This window comes from Aedes aegypti, chromosome 1 (assembly GCF_002204515.2).
Source record: "Aedes aegypti strain LVP_AGWG chromosome 1, AaegL5.0 Primary Assembly, whole genome shotgun sequence".
Taxonomy (NCBI): domain Eukaryota; kingdom Metazoa; phylum Arthropoda; class Insecta; order Diptera; family Culicidae; genus Aedes; species Aedes aegypti.
Genome location: NC_035107.1, coordinates 27760538 through 27780636, shown reverse-complemented (window position 1 = coordinate 27780636; position 20099 = coordinate 27760538). Strand labels below are relative to the sequence as shown.

General features: G+C 41.8%; 1 protein-coding gene across 3 annotated transcripts in view; it reads left to right on the top strand.

Annotated features, from left to right (window-relative positions):
* Positions 1-20099, top strand: part of LOC5573728 (low-density lipoprotein receptor-related protein 4) — a 107939-nt gene that overhangs the window by 71169 nt on the left and 16671 nt on the right. For 2 of the 3 annotated variants that reach the window (XM_001660985.2, XM_021839241.1), the window contains exons 4-9: positions 5674-6124; positions 6183-6307; positions 6370-8518; positions 8582-9529; positions 9589-10666; positions 10939-11141. In XM_001660985.2, the coding sequence (XP_001661035.2) occupies positions 5674-6124; positions 6183-6307; positions 6370-8518; positions 8582-9529; positions 9589-10666; positions 10939-11141 (4954 nt within the window). Of the gene's footprint in view, positions 1-5673; positions 6125-6182; positions 6308-6369; positions 8519-8581; positions 9530-9588; positions 10667-10938; positions 11142-20099 lie in introns of those variants that run through there. The other variant, XM_021839242.1, reaches the window with a different exon arrangement.

Below are 20099 nucleotides of genomic sequence, written 5' to 3'. Positions count from 1 at the left end.
ATTTTATCAAATAAGAAAAATATCATTCTTTTTCATTGATATTTAGTGATTTTCATCAAATTCTACGTACATTTCGGGAATCCCGGGATTCCCGGGATTTCAGAGCTAATATCCCGGGAAACGGGAAATCCCGAAATTTGTCAAATCCCGGGATTTTTTGTCCCGGGATGTCCCGGTATAGACACTCTATACGCCATTATATGCAAATTTGTTTAGATAATATTGATTCCTGGGCTCATGATAATGGTTTCACGTTTTCAGTGCAAAAAACTAAGTATATTATATTTTCACGTAAACATTCTACAGTAAGTGTAAATTTATTTCTTGATGGGTATGAAATCGAACAAGTATATGAATACAAGTATCTTGGTATTTGGTATGATTCAAAACTAAATTGGAATTTTCATATTAAATACATTCAGAAAATTTGTTTTAAAAGGATTAATTTTCTTCGTACTATTAATGGTACTTGGTTTGGTGCTCATCCATCCGATATGATTATTCTTTATAAAACAACAATACGCTCAGTTTTAGAATATGGTTGTTTTACTTTTGCTTGTGCAACTCAAACTCATTTTTCAAAACTTGAAAAAAATCAATTTCGTTGTTTAATAATTTGTTTGAAATTAATGAATTCTACTCATTCAAAATCTGTTGAAATTTTGGCAGGAGTAGCTCCACTCAAAATTCGTTTTCATGAATTAAATTGTAAATTTCTTGTTCAATGCTTCACAAATCAACACCCTCTTATAGAAATTTTAAGAGACTTACACAGAATAAATCCTACTAGTAAAATATTGAATTCATTTAATCATTGTTTTTCAGAAAATATATTACCTGTTTTATCAAAAACATTTTATAATTGTGATATAAATGTACATTCTTTTCAGATCATTGTTGATAAATCATTACATTGGGAATTGAATCAAATACCAAGTCATATGTGTATTCAATATGCTAAATTATTTTTTGAACGAAAATTTTCTGCTTTTGATCAAAAATGTGTGTATTACACAGATGGATCATTGATTCAAAATAATGCAGGTTCTGGAGTTTATAATATTGATGTAGTCCATTTTTACAAATTGAAATCTCCCTGTTCTATTTTTGTAGCTGAATTGGTAGCATTGTACTTCACGTGTAATATAATAAAGGATTATCATCCAAATTTGTTTGTTATCTGTACTGATAGTTTAGGTTGTATTAATTCTATTGAATCTACTAATTTTAATTTCAAAACCCATTATTTAATTTTATTGATAAGAAAATTATTATGTGATTTGCATTCTCGAGGGCTCATAATTAAGTTTGTTTGGGTTCCATCCCATAGTCATATATTTGGTAATGAACAAGCTGATTATTTAACTAAATTAGGAGCTACTCGTGGAGTTATTTACGAACGTGATATTTTCCATACAGAATATTATGCTAGAATAAAAAAAAACAGGCTTTTGATTCTTGGCAAGTTGATTGAGATTCTAGTGATAAAGGTCGATGGTGTCATTCAATTGTTCCTATTGTTGCTGAAAGTCCCTGGTTTAAAAAAATGTCTGTCGGTAGAAATTTCATTTGTATGTTTTCAAAGCTTATTTCTAATCATTATATTTGTAATAGTCATTTATATCGTATTAACATAATAGATTCTAATCATATAGTTTTTCATTGCAAAAAATATATTTTGCCTAGAAAAAAATAATAGAAAAATACAAGAATTTAGACATAACAGTACCCATATCTGTTCGTGATATTCTTGGTAGCAGATCACTTTCAATGATACAAATTTTATATAATTTTTTCAAAGATATTTGTTATAATATTTAATACTGTTTTGCATTTTTTAGCTCTCGTTTCAGAATTCAAGAAATAACCTACTCTTGTTCACTTCAACTATTTCCCATTTTTGGTTATTGGAATTTCCTTTTCAAGAAATCGGCTCTGATATGGATCATTTCCGGTTGAGCCTATAGTTTTAAGATTCTTTTTGTAACGTTATTAGAAAAGATAAAGCGGTTTTGTGCCCTTTTGAGAACGATTTCGAAATGATATCACTCAAAGGGGCTTTTCCCTCTTTCAAAATTTTACGTTAAATAAATAAACAGAAATACACATCCTATAAGCGAAAACATGCATAAGTCACTTGTAAACTCTTAAAATTTTATGGTGTGACCATCTTTTTAAGAAACCATTATACAGATATTGAGATAACGCCCCTGTCCAAATTGTATTCACATAAGGGTGTTCAAAATGTATATGTTGTGTCCGAAATGTATTACAGACAGGCCTCAGTTTGTAAACTTTTGCTCCTCAGAAACTCAAATTACAATGAGAAATTAGGCTTTTAAGTAACATTGCGTAATAATATATTTGTTTCTAATGCAGTTAATTGATCGCCATTTCCAGACATATGCTTAGCCTGTCCAAAATACATAATTTACCCTACTTGGCAATCATCAATTTAATTAAGAATCCATCCGCTAGGTGGCACTAGTTACAAGTTTTCTTCAATCTTTTATATCTCTGGATCCTGATGAGCTAGAAGACTATCTTTAGAAAAGTTGTCTAGCGGATCAAGGGCTATCTGTCAGTCACAAATCTCATTGGGAATTCATCCGCTAGGTGTCGCTAACATAAATTTTCTTCAATCTTCTATATCTCGAGATCCTGATAAGCTAGAAGGTTGTTGTCTTCGAAAAAGTTGTTCAAAGATCAAGGGCTACTTGGCAACCACTAATCTGATAAGAATTCATCCGCTAAGTGGCGCTAGGAACTCAGATTCCGTGCCTGATCCTGGGTGGGTTTATGAGGTGATACTTGACTGACTTGAGCACCTCTGGGGAGTTCTGTAGTGATTTTCAGTGAATTTCATAGTACAGTCAGAGTGAATTCTATATAGGCTATCTATAGGTGTAGGGATTGAGAGGGCTTCCCCCGAGGGGGTAAATCAATTCCCACGAAAGGGTAAAGCAATTTCCCCGAGGGGGTAAATCAATTCCCCCGAGAGGAAATGAGGAATGCAGAGTAAGGAATGGGGGGTAAGGGATGATGAATCAGGAGTGAGGAGTGGAGAGTAAGGAGTGATGAACTATGAATAAGGAATGCGGAATGAAGAGAGAGAAATGAAGAATGAGTAGTGAGGAATGAGGAGTGAAGAATGAGGATTGTGGAATGAGAAGTGAGGAATGAGGAATCAGGAGTGGGAAGTGAAGAGTGAGGAATGAGGTGCGAGGAATTACAGCAAGGAGTGAGACGTGAGAAATGAAGAGTGGAATAAGGATTGAAGGATTGAGAAGAGAGGAATGAGGAGACAAGAGTGAGGAATGAGGAGTGAGGAAGAAGGAATGAGAAATGACGAGTTAATAATGAGGGATGAAGAACGAGGAATGAGAAATGAGGAGCGAGATGTGCGGAATAAGCAGTGAGCAATGAGGAGTGAATAGTGAGTAGTAAGGAATGAGGATTGAGGAGTTAAGAGTGAAGAGTGAAAAGTGAGGAACGAGGAACGAGGAATGAGGAATGGGGTGTGAGGAATGAGAAGTACACGCAAACAAATTTTCTTGTATAATCTACTGAATCCATGGTAGAATTAAGAACTGCACCAACGATTTTCAAACGACTACAAAAATCTGTTAAGTTTACTATAATCTGGTCAAAATCACTGAGCAGTGCAGTAAATTTGACTATGAGTAGCATCCACTACAAAGCATTGTATTTCAATCCATGACACCCACCGTACAACACAGTGTGGTCAAAAGTATGATGCTAAACTTCTCAAATCTAGAATGTTTCTAGTCATAAATATTACAACTCTGGTTAAATTGACAGAAGAAATTTTTTTGTGTAGTGATGTTGACTATGTTTTGGTAGAGTTAACAGATTAATGTAGTCGGTTGAAAATCGTTGGTGCAGTTCTCAATTCTACCATGGATTCAGTAGTTTCTACAATAAAATTCATTTCAGTGTAAGGTATGAGGAATGAAGAAGTGAGAAATGAGCAGTGATGAGTGAGGAATGAGGATTTACAATTGAGGAGAATGATAATTGAAAAAATGAGAAGTGAGGAACTAGGAGTGGTAAGTAAGAAATTAGGAATAAAGAGTGAGGAATTAGGATAAGGAGTGAAGTGTGAGACGTGAGAAATGAGGAGTGAGGAATGATGATTGAAGGAATGAGGAATAAGGAGTGAGGAATGAAGAACGAAGAATGAAAATCTTGAGGAGCGCGGAATGAGGAATGAGAAATGAGGAATAAAGATGAAAAAATAGGAATGAGAAGTGAGAAATGAGGAGTGAGAAATTACGATTTAGAAATGAGGAGTGAGGGACAAGGACAGAGGAGTGAAGAGTGAGGATTGAGAAAAGTGGAATGAGGATTGAGCGATGTGGAGGTAGAAATGAGGAGTGAGGTATGAGAAATGAGGAATGAATAGTGAGAAGTGAGGAATGAGAAGTGAGGAGCAAGAAGTGAGGGATGAGAAGTGAGGGTTGAAGAGTGAAAAGTGAGGAGTGATGAGGTGTGAGAATTGAGAAGTGAAAAATGAGGAATGAGAAATGAGGTGTGAGGATTGAGGAATGAGGATGAAGAATGAGAATTGAAGAATGAGGGGTGAGGAATTACGAATGAAGAATGAAGTGTGGAGAATAATGAGTGAGTAGTAAGAAATGAGAATTGAGGAGTGAAGAGTGAGGAGATTGAGGAACGAGGAATGAGAAGCGAGGAATGAGGAATGAGGTGTGAGGATTGAGGAATAAAGAGCAAGCAATCAATGATTGGTGAGTCAGGAAAGAAGAATGAGGTAAGCAGTAAGGAGTGAGAACTGAGGAGTGGGAATTAGGAATGCGGAGTGATAAATGAGAAGTGTGGAATGAGGAATGGTGATGACGAAGATAAGAAAAAAGAGTGAGGAGAGAGTAGTGAGGAATGAGGAATGAGGAGTGAGAAATGAGAAATAAGTAATGATGATGTAGTATGAATTTAGTATGAAAGACCCTAAAGACAACATGGGATGAATGAAAGATTATATGAACTCATTTTTTCATTGAAAGATAATAGAAGAAAAAATCTTACTATTATAAATCAGTAAGAGAATATATGGATTGAGAGAATGAGCAGAAGGGCATATTATTCCAGTAATAATGAAAAAAATAAGCAAACAGAAAGAGACCAATGACACATCAGTCTTGCAAAGTGTTTCGAGCGATGAAGTTGTGCTGGAATTGCTCTTGGTGCAGTTCGGCTGATCCTGCCATTAGATTTGCTCTTGCCGGTTCCTGCCTCTCTACAATAGGCTAGATCTTTGTTCACGGTTATTAAAAAAATATTGCGATTTTTCAAGATTTCCGGCTTTTCTCCAAGATTTTTAGCATATTTCAATAGAGACCCATTGTATCGAGTTTCTAAATGGGTTTATCGAGAATCTTGAACAAGTTTGTCCAATGTCGTTGTCGGATAACTGACGAGTACTTTGGAGAATCACGGATTGCTTACCAAATCATTGTTTGATATCCTCCAAAAATTTAAGTTGATTGAGAGCAATACTACAAGAATTTATCCATGAAGCTCAACTGAAATTGTTGGGTAAACTCGATAAGGAGTCAACCAATGAGTTTATTATCTCAGATCTTAACGGCATCACTATGATCTTCTAACAATTTTCCCATCCTTCTCAATTTCCAGATGCACCCAGGACGAGTTCCGCTGCCGGGACGGCTCCTGCATTTCGGCCTCGTTCGAGTGCGACGGCGAACCGGACTGCATCGACGAGTCGGATGAGAACGCGTGCGATCGCCCAATGCAGATCTGCCCTGAGGGGGAGTTCAAGTGCAAGGGAACGCTCGGAGGTCTGGGCGGTCCCGGAGGTCGCTGCGTGTTGAATCGGTTCCGGTGTGATGGGGACAATGACTGCGGTGATTGGAGCGACGAGGAGGGTTGCCCCAAGAAGCAGGTCATGTGCACGGCTAACGAGTTTAAGTGCGACGATGGGGACTGTATTCCGGTGCAGTGGCGCTGCGACGACAAGCAAGACTGCAACAACGGCGAGGACGAGAAGGGCTGCCCGGTGGATAAGCTGGCCGGACGGACCTGCTCGCCGGATGAGTTCACCTGCAAGGATGGGCGATGTATTTTGGTAGGTAGATTGGGGTTCTGAGGTTGAGGAAAAGTCTTAATTCACGATTGTTCAACAGCGCTCGTGGGTGTGTGATGGAACCGCAGACTGCAAGCGAGGCGAAGACGAGCAGGACTGCGAGATCAAGTGCGAAATCAATCAGTTCGCCTGTTCATCCAGTAGCCGCAACAGCTCCAGCGATCCGTAAGTATCGTGACCTCAATTTCCTAACGGTTCGTACTAACCGGGATCATCAACCCCAACAGACTCTGCATCAACCAGAAGAACGTCTGCGATGGGCATAAGGACTGCGTCAACGGTGAGGACGAGCTGCGATGTCCGATCGTGCACCGCTGTGGTGCGCACAGTTCATGCGAGCAGCAGTGCATGACGGCCTACAGTGGACGCGAGGAGTGTAAATGCCGAATGGGATTCCTGTTGCACGGAAATGGATACAACTGTACGGACATTGACGAGTGTAAGATCACCAGCAATCCGGTTTGTTCGCAGGAGTGTATCAATACGATGGGAAGCTACCGCTGTGACTGCAAGCCTGGTTATGTTCTGAGGCCTGACAACAGAACCTGTAAGGCCGTTGGTGGAGCCGTCAAGCTTTTGATGGCGAACCGAGCTGACATCAGACAAGTCTCGCTCAGCAACAACCAGTACACCTCGATCGTCAAAGGCCTGCCGAATGCGATCGCGCTGGATTACCACTACAAGAAGGATCTGCTGTTCTGGACCGATGTATCGATCGACGTGATCAAACGATCGTACCTGAACGGAACTGGCGTGAAGGACGTCATCAAGTGGGGCCTGGAATCTCCCGGAGGTCTAGCCGTAGACTGGATTCACGATCTGCTGTTTTGGACCGATTCGGGAACTCGCAGGGTAGAAGTAGCTACGTTTGATGGAAAGCTTCGGGCGGTGATCGCTGCCAACGATCTGGACAAACCGCGAGCGATCGCAGTGCATCCAGGGCAAGCCATCATATTCTGGACAGATTGGGGCACGGTTCCCAAGATCGAGAGAGCCTTCATGGATGGTTCCGTGAGACGCACCATAGTTTCCGAGTCCATCTTCTGGCCCAACGGCCTGGCGATCGATTACACAACGAACCGTATTTACTGGGCTGACGCAAAGCACGTCATCGAGAGTGCCGACTTTGACGGTAGAGGACGGAAGAAAATTCTCAGCAACAACCTTCCCCACCCGTTCGCCATGACGCTCTTCGAAGACTCCATGTACTGGACAGATTGGCACACGCGCACTGTATCGTCAGCCAATAAGGTCAACGGTCGCGGCTATCGAATAGTCCACGAAGGCTTGCACTTCCCCATGGATATTCAAAGTTTCCATCCATCGCGTCAACCGGACTACCAGAACCATTGCCCGCTGGACTCGATGGGCCGTCGTGGTGGATGTTCACACCTTTGTCTGCCCAACGGTAATCACAGAAGATGTGCTTGCCCGATCGGTCTCTCGCTGAAGGGTGATCAACGCACTTGCTCAAACGTCCCGGATAAACTGCTACTGATCGCTCGTAAGAAGGACATCCGAGTGCGTCAGCTGGACTCGGATGACCCAAGCAAGGGCGTCGACATGGTTGTCCCCTTGGACGGTATCAAGTCCAACGTAGCGATCGATTGGTGCAGTCAGACGAACGTGATCTACTGGACGGACGTGGGCAAAAGCATCATTAGTCGGGCGTTCATCAATGGAAGTCAGCAGGAAGCGATCATCAAGTCGAACCTGATCTCACCGGCTGGGCTGGCCCTGGATTGGATCACCGACAAGATCTACTGGACCGATGCGGGAACTAACAGGATCGAGGTGGCCAGTACCGATGGGAAGCAGCGGACCCTGCTGATTTGGGAACGGCTGGACAAACCTCGGGATATCGTGGTACATCCGAGCGATGGCTACATGTTCTGGTCAGATTGGGGCTCGAATCCACTGATCGAGCGAGCCGGAATGGACGGAAGCGGTCGTGTTACCTTGGTCTCGGAGAACCTCCAATGGCCGAATGGTTTGGCCCTGGATACGGACAATCATCGACTGTACTTCGTCGACGGCGGTACAAAGCTGCTGGAGTTTGTGAACTTTGACGGAACAGGTCGCAATCGGTTGATCACGGAAGGGCTGAAGCATCCGTTTGGGTTGGATGTCTACGGTCAGAAGGTCTACTGGACGGATTGGGATACGCATAGCATTCAGGTGGCGAATAAATTGACTGGACAGAATAAGACAGTTGTGTTGGCGAACAATACGGATCTGATGGACATCCGGGTCTTTCACCGAAATCGGAAGGACGTGCGAAACCCATGTAAGCCTCGCAACGGAGGTTGCTCGTACATTTGTCTTCTGAGTCCAACAAGGTACACCTGCGCTTGCCCGATCGGAATCCAACTCAACGTAAGTTCTAAACCTTTCCTATAGTATTCTAATAACTAACTTATCTCGTTTCTCTTACAATAGGACGACGCCAAAACCTGCAAGGACGGACCGTCCAAGTATCTGATCTTCGCGCACCGTAGCGACATACGGCAGGTCTCGCTGGACAGCGATTACCAGATCGACGTTGTGCTGCCGCTGCCGCCGATAAGCAATGCCGTCGCTCTGGACGTGGACACCGTCACCGGCGATGTGTACTGGGCCGATACGGTGGAGGACGTGATCATGCGATCCTCCCCGAACGGAATGCACGTCAAACAGGTGCTGAGCGAAAGTATGGACAGCGTAGATTCGCTGGTGATCGATTCCATAGGTCGCAAGATCTACTGGGCCGACTCGCACCGATGCTCAATCGAGGTCAGTGAACTAGACGGAAGCGTGAGGACGGTGCTGGTTTGGCACGACCTTGATCATCCACGGGGAATCGCTCTGGATTACGACAGCGGGTATCTCTTCTGGTCCGATTGGCGTAAGGAGCCGGTGATCGAGAGGGCCGATATGGACGGTGAGCACAGGAAGCGGATCGTGACGACGGATCTGGGCTTCGTAAGTGGCCTCGCTGTGGACAGCGTTGAGAACCGCATCTACTGGACGGATTCGAAGGCCAAACGAATCGAGTCGTGCGATTTCAACGGTAACTCGAGGAAGATCCTTCTGAACAACCTGTCGCATCCGTACGCTTTGACGGTGACCACCAGCACGGTCTATTGGACAGATTGGGTAACCAAAGCTCTGCATTCCGTGTCCAAGTTGAACACCAGCAAGGTTCGCAAGGTAGCAAAGGATTTGGAAGAACTCATGGACGTCAAGGTTGTTCTGGGGCCGAGCGATAGCCAGGACGATTTCTGCGGCAAGAACAACGGAGGCTGTTCACATCTGTGTCTGAGGAATCCCGGAGGATACAGCTGCAAGTGCCCGACTGGACTGCTGATGAGAGACGGTAGCAACAAGGAGTGTAGGACAATCCCGGATGTAAGTTATTTTTCTTGTAGAATGTCGGAATAATCTATAGTATGTTTTTCATTCCACAGGAATACTTACTGATTGCCCTCCGCTCCGGCATCGGTCGCATCTCCCTAGACACCCAGGACATGTTCGACGTGGTTCTGCCGATCGAAGGTGTTCACGGCGTAGTTGCACTGGACTACCACTTCGATCGGATGTACATCTTCTACGCGGACGTCAACGTGGATGCCATTCGTCGAGTCAGCATCAACGACTTTTCCAACACCAAAGTCATCGTCAGCAGTGGCCTCAGCACTCCAAATGGCATTGCAGTGGACTGGCTGGCCGATAACCTGTACTGGACGGATGCCGCGTTGAAGAAGATCGAAGTGTCCCGATTGGACGGATCGTGTCGTAAAGCCGTACTAACCGGAGGCTTAGACGACCCGCGATCGATCATCTTGTACCCGAAGCGTGGCTTCATGTTCTGGACCGACTGGGGCCAGGCACCGAGAATCGAACGAGCCTACATGGACGGTTCGGAGCGGCGTAGCATCATCGATTCGGAGCTCGGTTTCCCCACAGGCCTAGCGATCGACTTTGCGATGAAGAAACTGTACTGGGCCGACGCTCAGCAGGATCGGATCGAGATGTGTGACTTTGACGGGAAACGCCGCACTCGGGTGATCTCCCAGGCTGCACATTCCTTCGGATTCACGCTGACCGGTGGCTACATGTACTGGACCGATTGGCACAACAAGTCGGTCCAGAGAGCTCCGAAGCGGGTTGCCGCTCCCGTGGAAGAGGTTCGTTTCGGGCTTCGAGGTGCCCTGGAGATTCGCTCGGTGTCCGGCAGTCGTCAACCGCACGATTGGAACCCCTGCGGTCAGGACAATGGAGGTTGCAGTCATCTGTGTCTCTTTGCTGAGACACGCTACGTCTGCGGCTGTCCGGATGTCCCAGACGAGAGACACTGCCGTCTGGATCCGGCCTTCAACGTACCGATCGTGCCAAACGATGAGATCACCTCCACATCGGAACCCAAACCACCCGTGTCCAACGGATCAACCATGCTCAGCAAGAACCGAATGCACGCCCAATTGGTCATTATCGCCACGGCCATCGTGGCCGGTTTGCTCATTATAGTAGTGATCGCCATCCTAGGTAACATTCCAACCAAAATTAGTGTTCACAATTATTCCACCTACCGAATTTCACCATCCTCCAAAGATCATCACTAACAAATCACCCGTTTCATCTGTTTGTTCCATGTGTTTCGTTCCGCATTCTGGTTTTCTGTGTGTCTCGCTCTCTCTGCTTGCCTAAATGTGACTCGAAACCAAAACTCAAAAACAAAAATCAAACCAATTCAATGAATGAATCGCCTCCTCTTGCGTGCGCGTCCGGCTCGTGACTCTCCCCTGAACCCCGACCAGTGCTGATTGTGAATTCCAAACGGAAACAGAGTAGGAAAACGTCCCGCAGCGGAAGCGACGTGCTGACGTTCACCAATCCGAACTACAACGGCGTCGACGGGCTGTGCCACCATCATCATCCGGGCGAGGCGTCTTCGGCGGCGTCGTCGTCGTCGTCGGCGCGGAACACCATCTGGAAGCGGCTCAAGTACGATCGAGCGCAGGTGAGTTTAACAACTTCTATCAGATGATTATAGTGCGAATACTTCACTGGACAATGTTTCCAAACTGGGAAAAATCTAGCTTAATGTTGTAAGCAAGCGTTTCTCTGAATATGTGTCGTGACTCAAGAAGAGTTCGCCAGATGATATAAACGTTCAAGGATCCGTCATCGTAATCATCGTCATCATCGATTCTTCAAAAGCATTTTGTTTTGTTCAAATCTGTAATTTATTCGACGAAACAGTGAACACTTTTTCATGTAAACTTTCATGATTTTGAAAAAAAAAACTGGTTTTGAAAATTCACAAATTGATGACGGATCCTGCTCCCTAATGAACTGTGATTGTTTCAACAGTCGTCTCAATGTAGACCTGTGCGACGAAATATTTTTAATCGGCGGCGGCGTCGTCAGGGCATTTTTGCACCGGCGGCGGCGGCGTCATCGGCGTCACGCCGTTTACCATTTTGGGCGGCGGCGTACATCGGCGTGGGGCGAAATTGAAGATAAACATTTTCATATAGATCAAACAACGAAAATCGTGGAAAACCCCTTTCCCATATCTTTATGAAACAGATTTAATGAATGAATGAATGAATTTTCTTTATTAGAGAGACTTTCAGCCCTTGGCTGGTTCGTCTCTAAAAACAGATTTAAATTTTTGGACATTTTGGTAAGAAATCAAAGTTAGCATTCAAGATTTCTTTATAACAAGTCCTCGGCTAGGTATTGTATATTTAAAAAAAATAATTCATTTGAAATAAGATACATTACCAAACCATAATGCTCAAGCTGGTATAAGCAGAGCTGCTGAATTAATAATTTTCTTTTCTGCAAATTATGTTAGGAGTTTTTGTTTTGGTAGATTTTTACATGATTTTTTTATATATGGCATTATATTGAAATTGCCATATATTTGATTCATTCGAAGTGCCAGTTATGAATCACTGTTTCGAGTGGCCAGGATGTCTTCTCCTACGTTGTATTGACTAAGCTAGGCCGGATAGTGAGAACAAGAAACGTATTTTTTTTTTGTACAACTTATAATTTATTACAACCTAAATTTTATTTCCTTCGACAAGAAAAATGTATCAAATTCTATTATAACTGATAGCAAAGCTGTATGGATTTTAAGCAAGCATATGTTAAATGTTTTAAACGTTATTTAAGAAACATAAATGAGTAAATATGTATGTATCTTGCCTAGTCCTCAAAATAAATGATGAATATTTATGTATTTCATCAAACATTGATCCATATTTGTGGGATTTATAATTGTGGGGCATGTGTTCTTCAAATAATAGAGCTATTAAAATTGTTGCCGTATATTTGTTTATCTGTAACAATCGCTGATAAAATTCATAGGGATTTCCTAATAAAATTTTAAAACCATCCTGAAAGAATACTCGGAAAAGTTTTTTCTGGGAGGATGTCATGAATCTTTGAAGAATATCTGGGATAAAGTTTAGAAATATTTTCTGAAAAGATACATTGAAGAACCTGAAGAAATTATCGCTGGAATATATGAAGCAATCTTCTAAGGAACCTATGAAATAATTAATAGAGAGATTTCATAGGGAATAATTGGCAATTTGATTTTTTTTTTGCATGAATACATTTGAGGAAGAACAAGAACACAAATGTTCAAAAATAAAATCCACCGAAAAGCTCTAGCCGGTATATATGGAGAAATCACCCAAAGACTTCCAAGAAAGAATTTGTGCAGAAGTCATCTGAGGAATCCCTGAAGAAATTCCTGAAGAATTAAAGAAAAAATCCTTAGAAAACCAAACAGGGGAATATGATGAGGAATTCTTGAAGGGACGCTTGAACTAACCTATTTGAAAAAAAATCCAGAAAGTATTTGGCAGCATTCCTCTAGAAGTATGTTTGAGACCTACTTAGAGAATTTAAAACATATATTTAGAGGAAGTTTTAGAGAGTTTTTTGAAAAAAATCCATAAGTTGGGGGAGATCCCCTAGTACCAGACACCTTAGCCGCTAAATTAATAATTCAAAAAAAAATATTTTATGCGGTATTGGTGCCTATTTATGATAAATATTATTGGTTCTGTAGCGTACAGAAATAAATTTGAAAATATAAGTTTGAATTTTGACATTGCATTTTGATGATGTGTTTTAGTATCGTAATCCGGGGTAACATTGATCAGTTTTTTGAATATTTATTCAAAATTTTATTTGAAAATGAAATGTTGCAAGTTTTATATTTTCAAAACGAGTACTGTCACCTATAGCTCGTGACTATATACTATATTTTGTTTTTTGAAAGATTTTAGCATGTTCAAAAATGTTTTCAGCTATTTTTTAATTTAGATGATATAGGGTAGGTCAAACGCTCAAAAGTCATTTACTCTTTGAGTTATTTTAATGTTGAAAACACCTCGAACCGTGGAGTTCGTTATTGATGCCTAATTTAATATAGTTATGAAAGTTTTGAGAACGGAATCGTTTTCTGCAGTGTCATTTTTAGTGAGAACCGCTTGCTCATATCGATCCTACGATGAGTTCCTTAAAGAATACACGGTGGAATCCTTCAAAATCCACGAATTCTTGGTAGAACCTAGAAGATATATTTTTGAATCTGGAATCAGTAAAACACAAAATAAAAAAAATAAAAACAGATAAATCCTTGAAGAGATTTGAATTAAGTTCCTGAATATGAACTTGGAGGCAGGGCTGGGAAGCGTTATTGTAAATAGAGGGTGTCGCGCGACTTTCACATAGATGCTTCCCTCAATGTCATCTGACGGCAAGACAATGACAGAGATTTTGTCTAAATTCTCTTTCATTTTTCCGTCGCTGCGGTCTGTGACGGAATCGCAAACTTGGTTATTTTTAGTTCATTATCTAGAATAATTGTTATTTATAGTGCTGGAAACATGGAAGGATATCCACTTAACGTTTCAAACATATTTACTTCATAAAATTATCCAAACGAACATAGAAACTTTAATCGCAAAACAACATTAAAATTGCTCTCGTGAGAGCTCCGTCATTGCGAATTGACGAAGTGAACACATGAAATATAACTTCGGCTAGCTACGGCGAGAAGACTCGTTTCGCCAGTGTCGCAAGCCGGTCATGATACTTAACAGCCCTGCTTGGAGGTGACTAGTGTAACTTATACAGAAGTTTATGGACAAATGCGTTATCTTTATATTTGGAAAAAATCTGAAGAAAAAATCCTGGGAAAAATTCTGAACAAATTCACATTTATTGAGGAAATTCGGAGAAACTTCAAAAGGTATCAGAAGAATTTCTGCTTCTCGAAGCAATCCATATTACAATTCCTGGAGAATACAATAAATAATTCTCTGAATAAATCCCTTGACGCATTATATAAACGATCTGCTGTAAAAATTCCTAAAATAAGGCCTAAATATTTCCTAGGCCATTTTTGAAATTAATATTTTTCGAGCTGATATATTAATCGACGTGAAAATACAAAATCGGCGGCGGGACGCTGACCGGCCCATGGCGCGCCGCTGATAAGTCAATCGGCGTCGGCGTGACGTAAAATGAATCGGCGGCGGCGGCGTGGCGCGGTGGCGCACAGATCTATCTCAATGACATGGACTAAATTTATATAATCATGTAACAAAATAACAAACTGTCAAACTGGACCTAACGTGCGTGTTTGCACTCATTATTAGTTTTATGTTTTATCGTATGTATACCGTTTTTATTCGTATTTTGAATGAACTGGTGTAAAGTTCTCGTGATCGGCTTTCGAAAAATCGTGTAGTTCAGTGCTAAAGTCTGAAAATTGCAAAGATTTTGCGAAGACAAATTTGCTCACTTGTGATACAGTAAACAGTAAAGAATCATCCATACTTCGCCCATCTATGGGCATAGGAATCGGGTGTTTACGAAAGTGAAAGAGAAACAATGAACTCTGTTTTGTGCAGTGCTTGCGTTCAGAAGATACAGTCTGAGAATGATCGTGTTTACTGTTTTGGTGGTTGCGATCAAATCCTTCATGTGAAATGCTCGGATATCAACACAGTGGGAGCCAAAGCAATGCATGACAATGTGGCTCTAAAATAGATGTGCCATGGATGCAGGAAAAAAATGGTATGTCTGACTGACATTCAGAGAAAATGTAACAACATGTCCAAACAGATTGAAACTCTAGCCGCCACCGTTAACGAACTTGAGCTGAAACTAACTACATCCATGATGAACAAGCTAGATGGTTTTGAGAAGAAAATAACCACCAATGTAGTAAAGGCTCTGAAAATCCATTTCCAACCGACTAGAACTTCATCAGAAGTAACTCCGACTACTCTGACAGAACAAAACACTTCGTATGCAGCTGTACTTGTTCAAAATGATTCAGACGATAAAGCTAATCCTAGAGATTTATACCCTGGAATAGGTGGTTTGCTTCGTTCAGGAAAAAGGCGTAACTTGCAAGTCCAACAAAAAGGTCCCTCCACTATGAATACCCCGGTAGCACCCCCACGTGAAAACCTGCAGACAACAGCTGTATCCACTGCAAAGAAATCTCCAGCTGTAAAATCCAAGTTGGTCACTAGAATTGAACGGTCCGTCGCATTCAAACCAAAAGCAACTCAATCTTCCGAAATTACAAAACGTGCTATTAGTAACCATCTGGACCCACTCGAATTCGCTGTCAAGGAAGTACGCTGCAAAGAAAATGGTGACGTCATCGTTCGTTGTGAATCAAGAGAATACGCGGAAAAGATGTTCCACGTCGCTAGTGCATCTCTATCTGAAGCATACGATGTGAATCTCCAGAAGCCTTTGAAGCCAAGAATGAAGATTATTGGTTTATCAGAGGATATTACGGAAGATGAATTGATGAGCAAGTTGAAAAAGCAGAACAACATTCCCGAACCGTCTGAAATCTCAGTTACTCGTAAAGTAAAAAGAAAGCATAGGAGTTCTGACTCAGTGATGGCTTATTTAGAAATGGATCCACAAACCTTCGATCATCTGATGAAAATGCGACGTGTAAACATTGGTTGGGAGCGTTGTCCAATTATCGAATCCATTGATGTCATGCGTTGTTACAAATGCTCTGAATACGGTCATAGAGCTTCGTCGTGCATGAACCCATTATGCTGCCCAAAATGTGCTGATGGACATGAAGTGAAAGATTGTCAGTCCGACTATGAAAAATGCGTAAACTGCGATAAGATCAACAAGCAGCGAACCTCACGGGATGATGATATTATCGACATTTGTCACTCGGCTTGGAGTACGGACTGCCCACTGTATCAAAAGCGTCTACAGAATACCAAAATGAGGATTGACTACTCTATCTAGCAATCACCGAATAGTGCTACGGCGGACTATCACGACACCGGTACGTTGGTAAGACCGAACCATTCAGCGTTGGACACCTCTGTTTTATCAGGTAAATTATTGAATGGTATATGCTCTACCGAAGCAAGGTATGATACTGCACCACACCTGAATCAAATCTCCGAGTTACAGACGCTTCCTATCAACTCATCCTACATTGTGGATGTCACCGCAGGGAGCTTCAATCTGGACCATTCGTCGTTGGATTGCACTGTCTTGTCAGGTAATTCATTGAATGGTATATGCTCCGCCGAAGCAGGATATGATACTGCACCCTGTCTGAATCAATCATCCGAGTTTCAGTTGGTTCGGACTTCCCAAAATTTTGGTTCTACTGGAGGACTACAACCCGAGCTGAACCATTCATCGATGGATTACACTGTCTTGTCAGGTAAATCACAGAATGGTATATGTTCCACCGAAGCGCGACATGACGCTGCACCCAATCTGAGTGAATTGCCCATATTCCAGATGCGTTCCCAAGGCGATGTCCTACCCGGAAGTAACGGCAGCACGTCACCTGATGCTCTATTAGACACACCCGACGACATCCTCCATGGACTAAGTATATTCTACCAAAACGTGAGAGGCCTACGCACGAAGATTGATGATTTCTTCTTGGCAGCAATTGAGGCAGAACATGACGTCATAGTATTAACAGAAACTTGGTTGAACGAACAGATTATCTCATCTCAGCTATTCGGTAATTTGTACAATGTATATCGGGTTGGAAAGGGGAGGAGGAGTGCTTGTGGCTGTTGCTCGCAGGCTGATCTCTCATAAGTTGCGTCAGCTAATAAGTGATGAAATTGAGCAACTCTGGGTATGCGTCGTTGCATCAGGCCGAAACATCTGCATAGGTGTTGTATACCTTAGTCCTGATAATGCTATCGATGTTCAGTGTATCAACAAACACATTGAATCGGTTAGTGCCATTGTCAACTCTCTCGGTCATAGTGATTTCCATTTACTTTTCGGAGATTTCAACCAACCTCTACTTAACTGGAAAAGAAGTTCTACTCTGCACATGTACCCTGATCCTATGATCTCAACGTTCACCAGGGCCAGCTCTACACTGATCGATGGCATGTCACTATTCGACATGAAGCAGATGAATGCTGTTACGAATTCCAGGAATCGTATACTGGATCTTGTGTTCGTCAACGATTTAACGGCTCCAGAATGCGTTGTAAACGAAGCCATAGAGGCACTCGTTAGACCTGATAACTTTCATCCTGCCTTGCTTGTTACTCTTAAATGTCCTGTGCCCATTTCGTTTGTAGACTTAGTTGAAGTCAATCAACTCAACTTTCGAAAAGCAGATGTTACTTCGTTGAACCATGCTCTTCAGCTTACTGATTGGTCCCCTTTGTATAACGCACATGATGTTGACGTCGCCGTGGAATTCCACAATGAACCTGCTTTTTCAAACGCATGTCCCTAAACAACGTGCTCCTTTACATCCTCCTTGGTCAAACCGCCTCTTACGTGAATTAAAACGGGAACGAGCGCGAGCACTTCGTCAATACAAAGCTAACAGAAATGCCAGTACTAAACGCGTTTTCACTGAAGCAAGCAAAGCGTGTAAGAACTACAATCGCCAGCTGTACATACTGCACGTGCAAAAAACAGAAAATGATTTGAAACACAATCCTAAACGTTTCTGGTCCTATGTTAACAGTAAACGGAAAGAATCAGGACTACCTTCTCGCATGTTTCTGCAAGACGATGTTGCTAGTACCGCAGAAGAACTGAGTAACTTATTCGCCCTTAACTTTTCGAGCGTTTTCAACAGTGAATCAATTTCGGACAATGAAATTACGGACGCAGTACTTAACGTTCCGGAAAATGTACTTGATATGCGCAACATTAGCTTTTCAGTTGAACAAGTCAAAACCGCAATCGGAAGATTGAAATCATCTTGGTGAATTGGACCTGATGGAATCCCTCCTGCGATTTTGAAGAAATGTGCAGATGCTCTTTGCGAACCATTGATGTCCATTTGCAATAAATCAATGACGCAATCTAAGTTTCCTGAAATCTGGAAGAGAAGTGTAATGTTTCCGGTCTTCAAAAAAGGGGACAAACGAGATATTGCCAACTATCGCGGAATAACGTCACTGTGCGCTGGATCCAAACTACTAGAAATTCTCGTGGGAACAGTACTATTCAGCGAGGCAAAGCAGTATATTTCATATGACCAACACGGGTTTTATTCGGGCAGATCGACTTCAACCAGTTTGACAGAATTCACATCTTTCTGCATCAAAAACATGGACCGCGGACTTCAAGTAGACACAATATACACGGACCTGAAAGCTGCCTTCGACCGCGTTGACCATCGTTTGCTTCTGGCGAAAATTAAGCACATGGGAGCCACCGACGGCTTCGTTTGTTGGCACGAGTCATACCTGACCAATCGTCGTCTGTCAGTGAAGCTAGGTGATATCGAATCCTATTGCTTCTGCAATCAATCAGGTGTCCCTCAGGGGAGCAACTTAGGGCCACTCCTGTTCTCTTTATTTTTTAATGACGTATGTCTAGTTCTTCCGCCAGGCTGCAGGATTCTGTATGCAGACGATTTAAAGATCTTCCTTGTAATCAAAACTCTTGACGACTGTTTAGAGCTTCAACGACTGGCGAATATTTTTGCAAACTGGTGCGGCAAAAATCGATTACTAATAATGACGTTAACAAATGCGTAGTTATATCCTTCACGCGTAAAAAATGTTCTGTAGATTGGTGTTATTCCCTTTGCGATGAACCATTAGTGAGGGTAACGTCTGTGAAGGATCTCGGTGTAAAGTTAGATTCAGCCTTGACGTTCAGAGATCATTATGCGAACATAATTGCTAATGCAAACAAAAATTTAGGATTTTTGATTAGATTTTCCAGTGAATTTCGCGATCCATATAGCCTACGAAATTTATATTTCTCTTTAGTGCGTCCGGGCCTTGAATATGCTTCTGTAGTTTGGAGCCCCTATATGGATATCTGGAAAACTAGAATTGAGGCAGTACAATCTAGATTTATCAGATACGCGTTGAGACATCTTCCCTGGAATAATCCAGTCGAACTTCCACCTTATCAGAATCGTTGTCGATTATTAGGGATAGAAACTCTTGCCAGCAGACGTAACTTGCACCGAGTTTTATTTGTGGGAAAAATTCTCACAGGAGAGATAGACTCGCCAAATATTTTAAGTCAACTGAGTTTAAATGTGCCACCACGCCTCATGCGCAGAGCTGATTTCCTACATTTAGACTTTAGACGCACTGAATACGGTAAGAATGATCCAATTCATGTTATGTGTAAATTGTTTAACAATGTTTATTGTCTGTTTGATTTTTCGATTTCAAGTGCAATGTTCAAAAATCGTATTTTAAGATCTAACTTGATGTAAAATTGTAATTAGTGCAAGTAGGTTAGCCGTTCATGTAGACAATAATGTCAGATGGATGAATAATAATAATAATAATAATAATAATAATAATAATAATAATAATAATAATAATAATAATAATAATAACAGTGTGACAATTACGAAAAAAAATCATTGATGCTCATTTATATGCCTGATCCTGTAGGCGTTGATCCAAAAATTCATCAA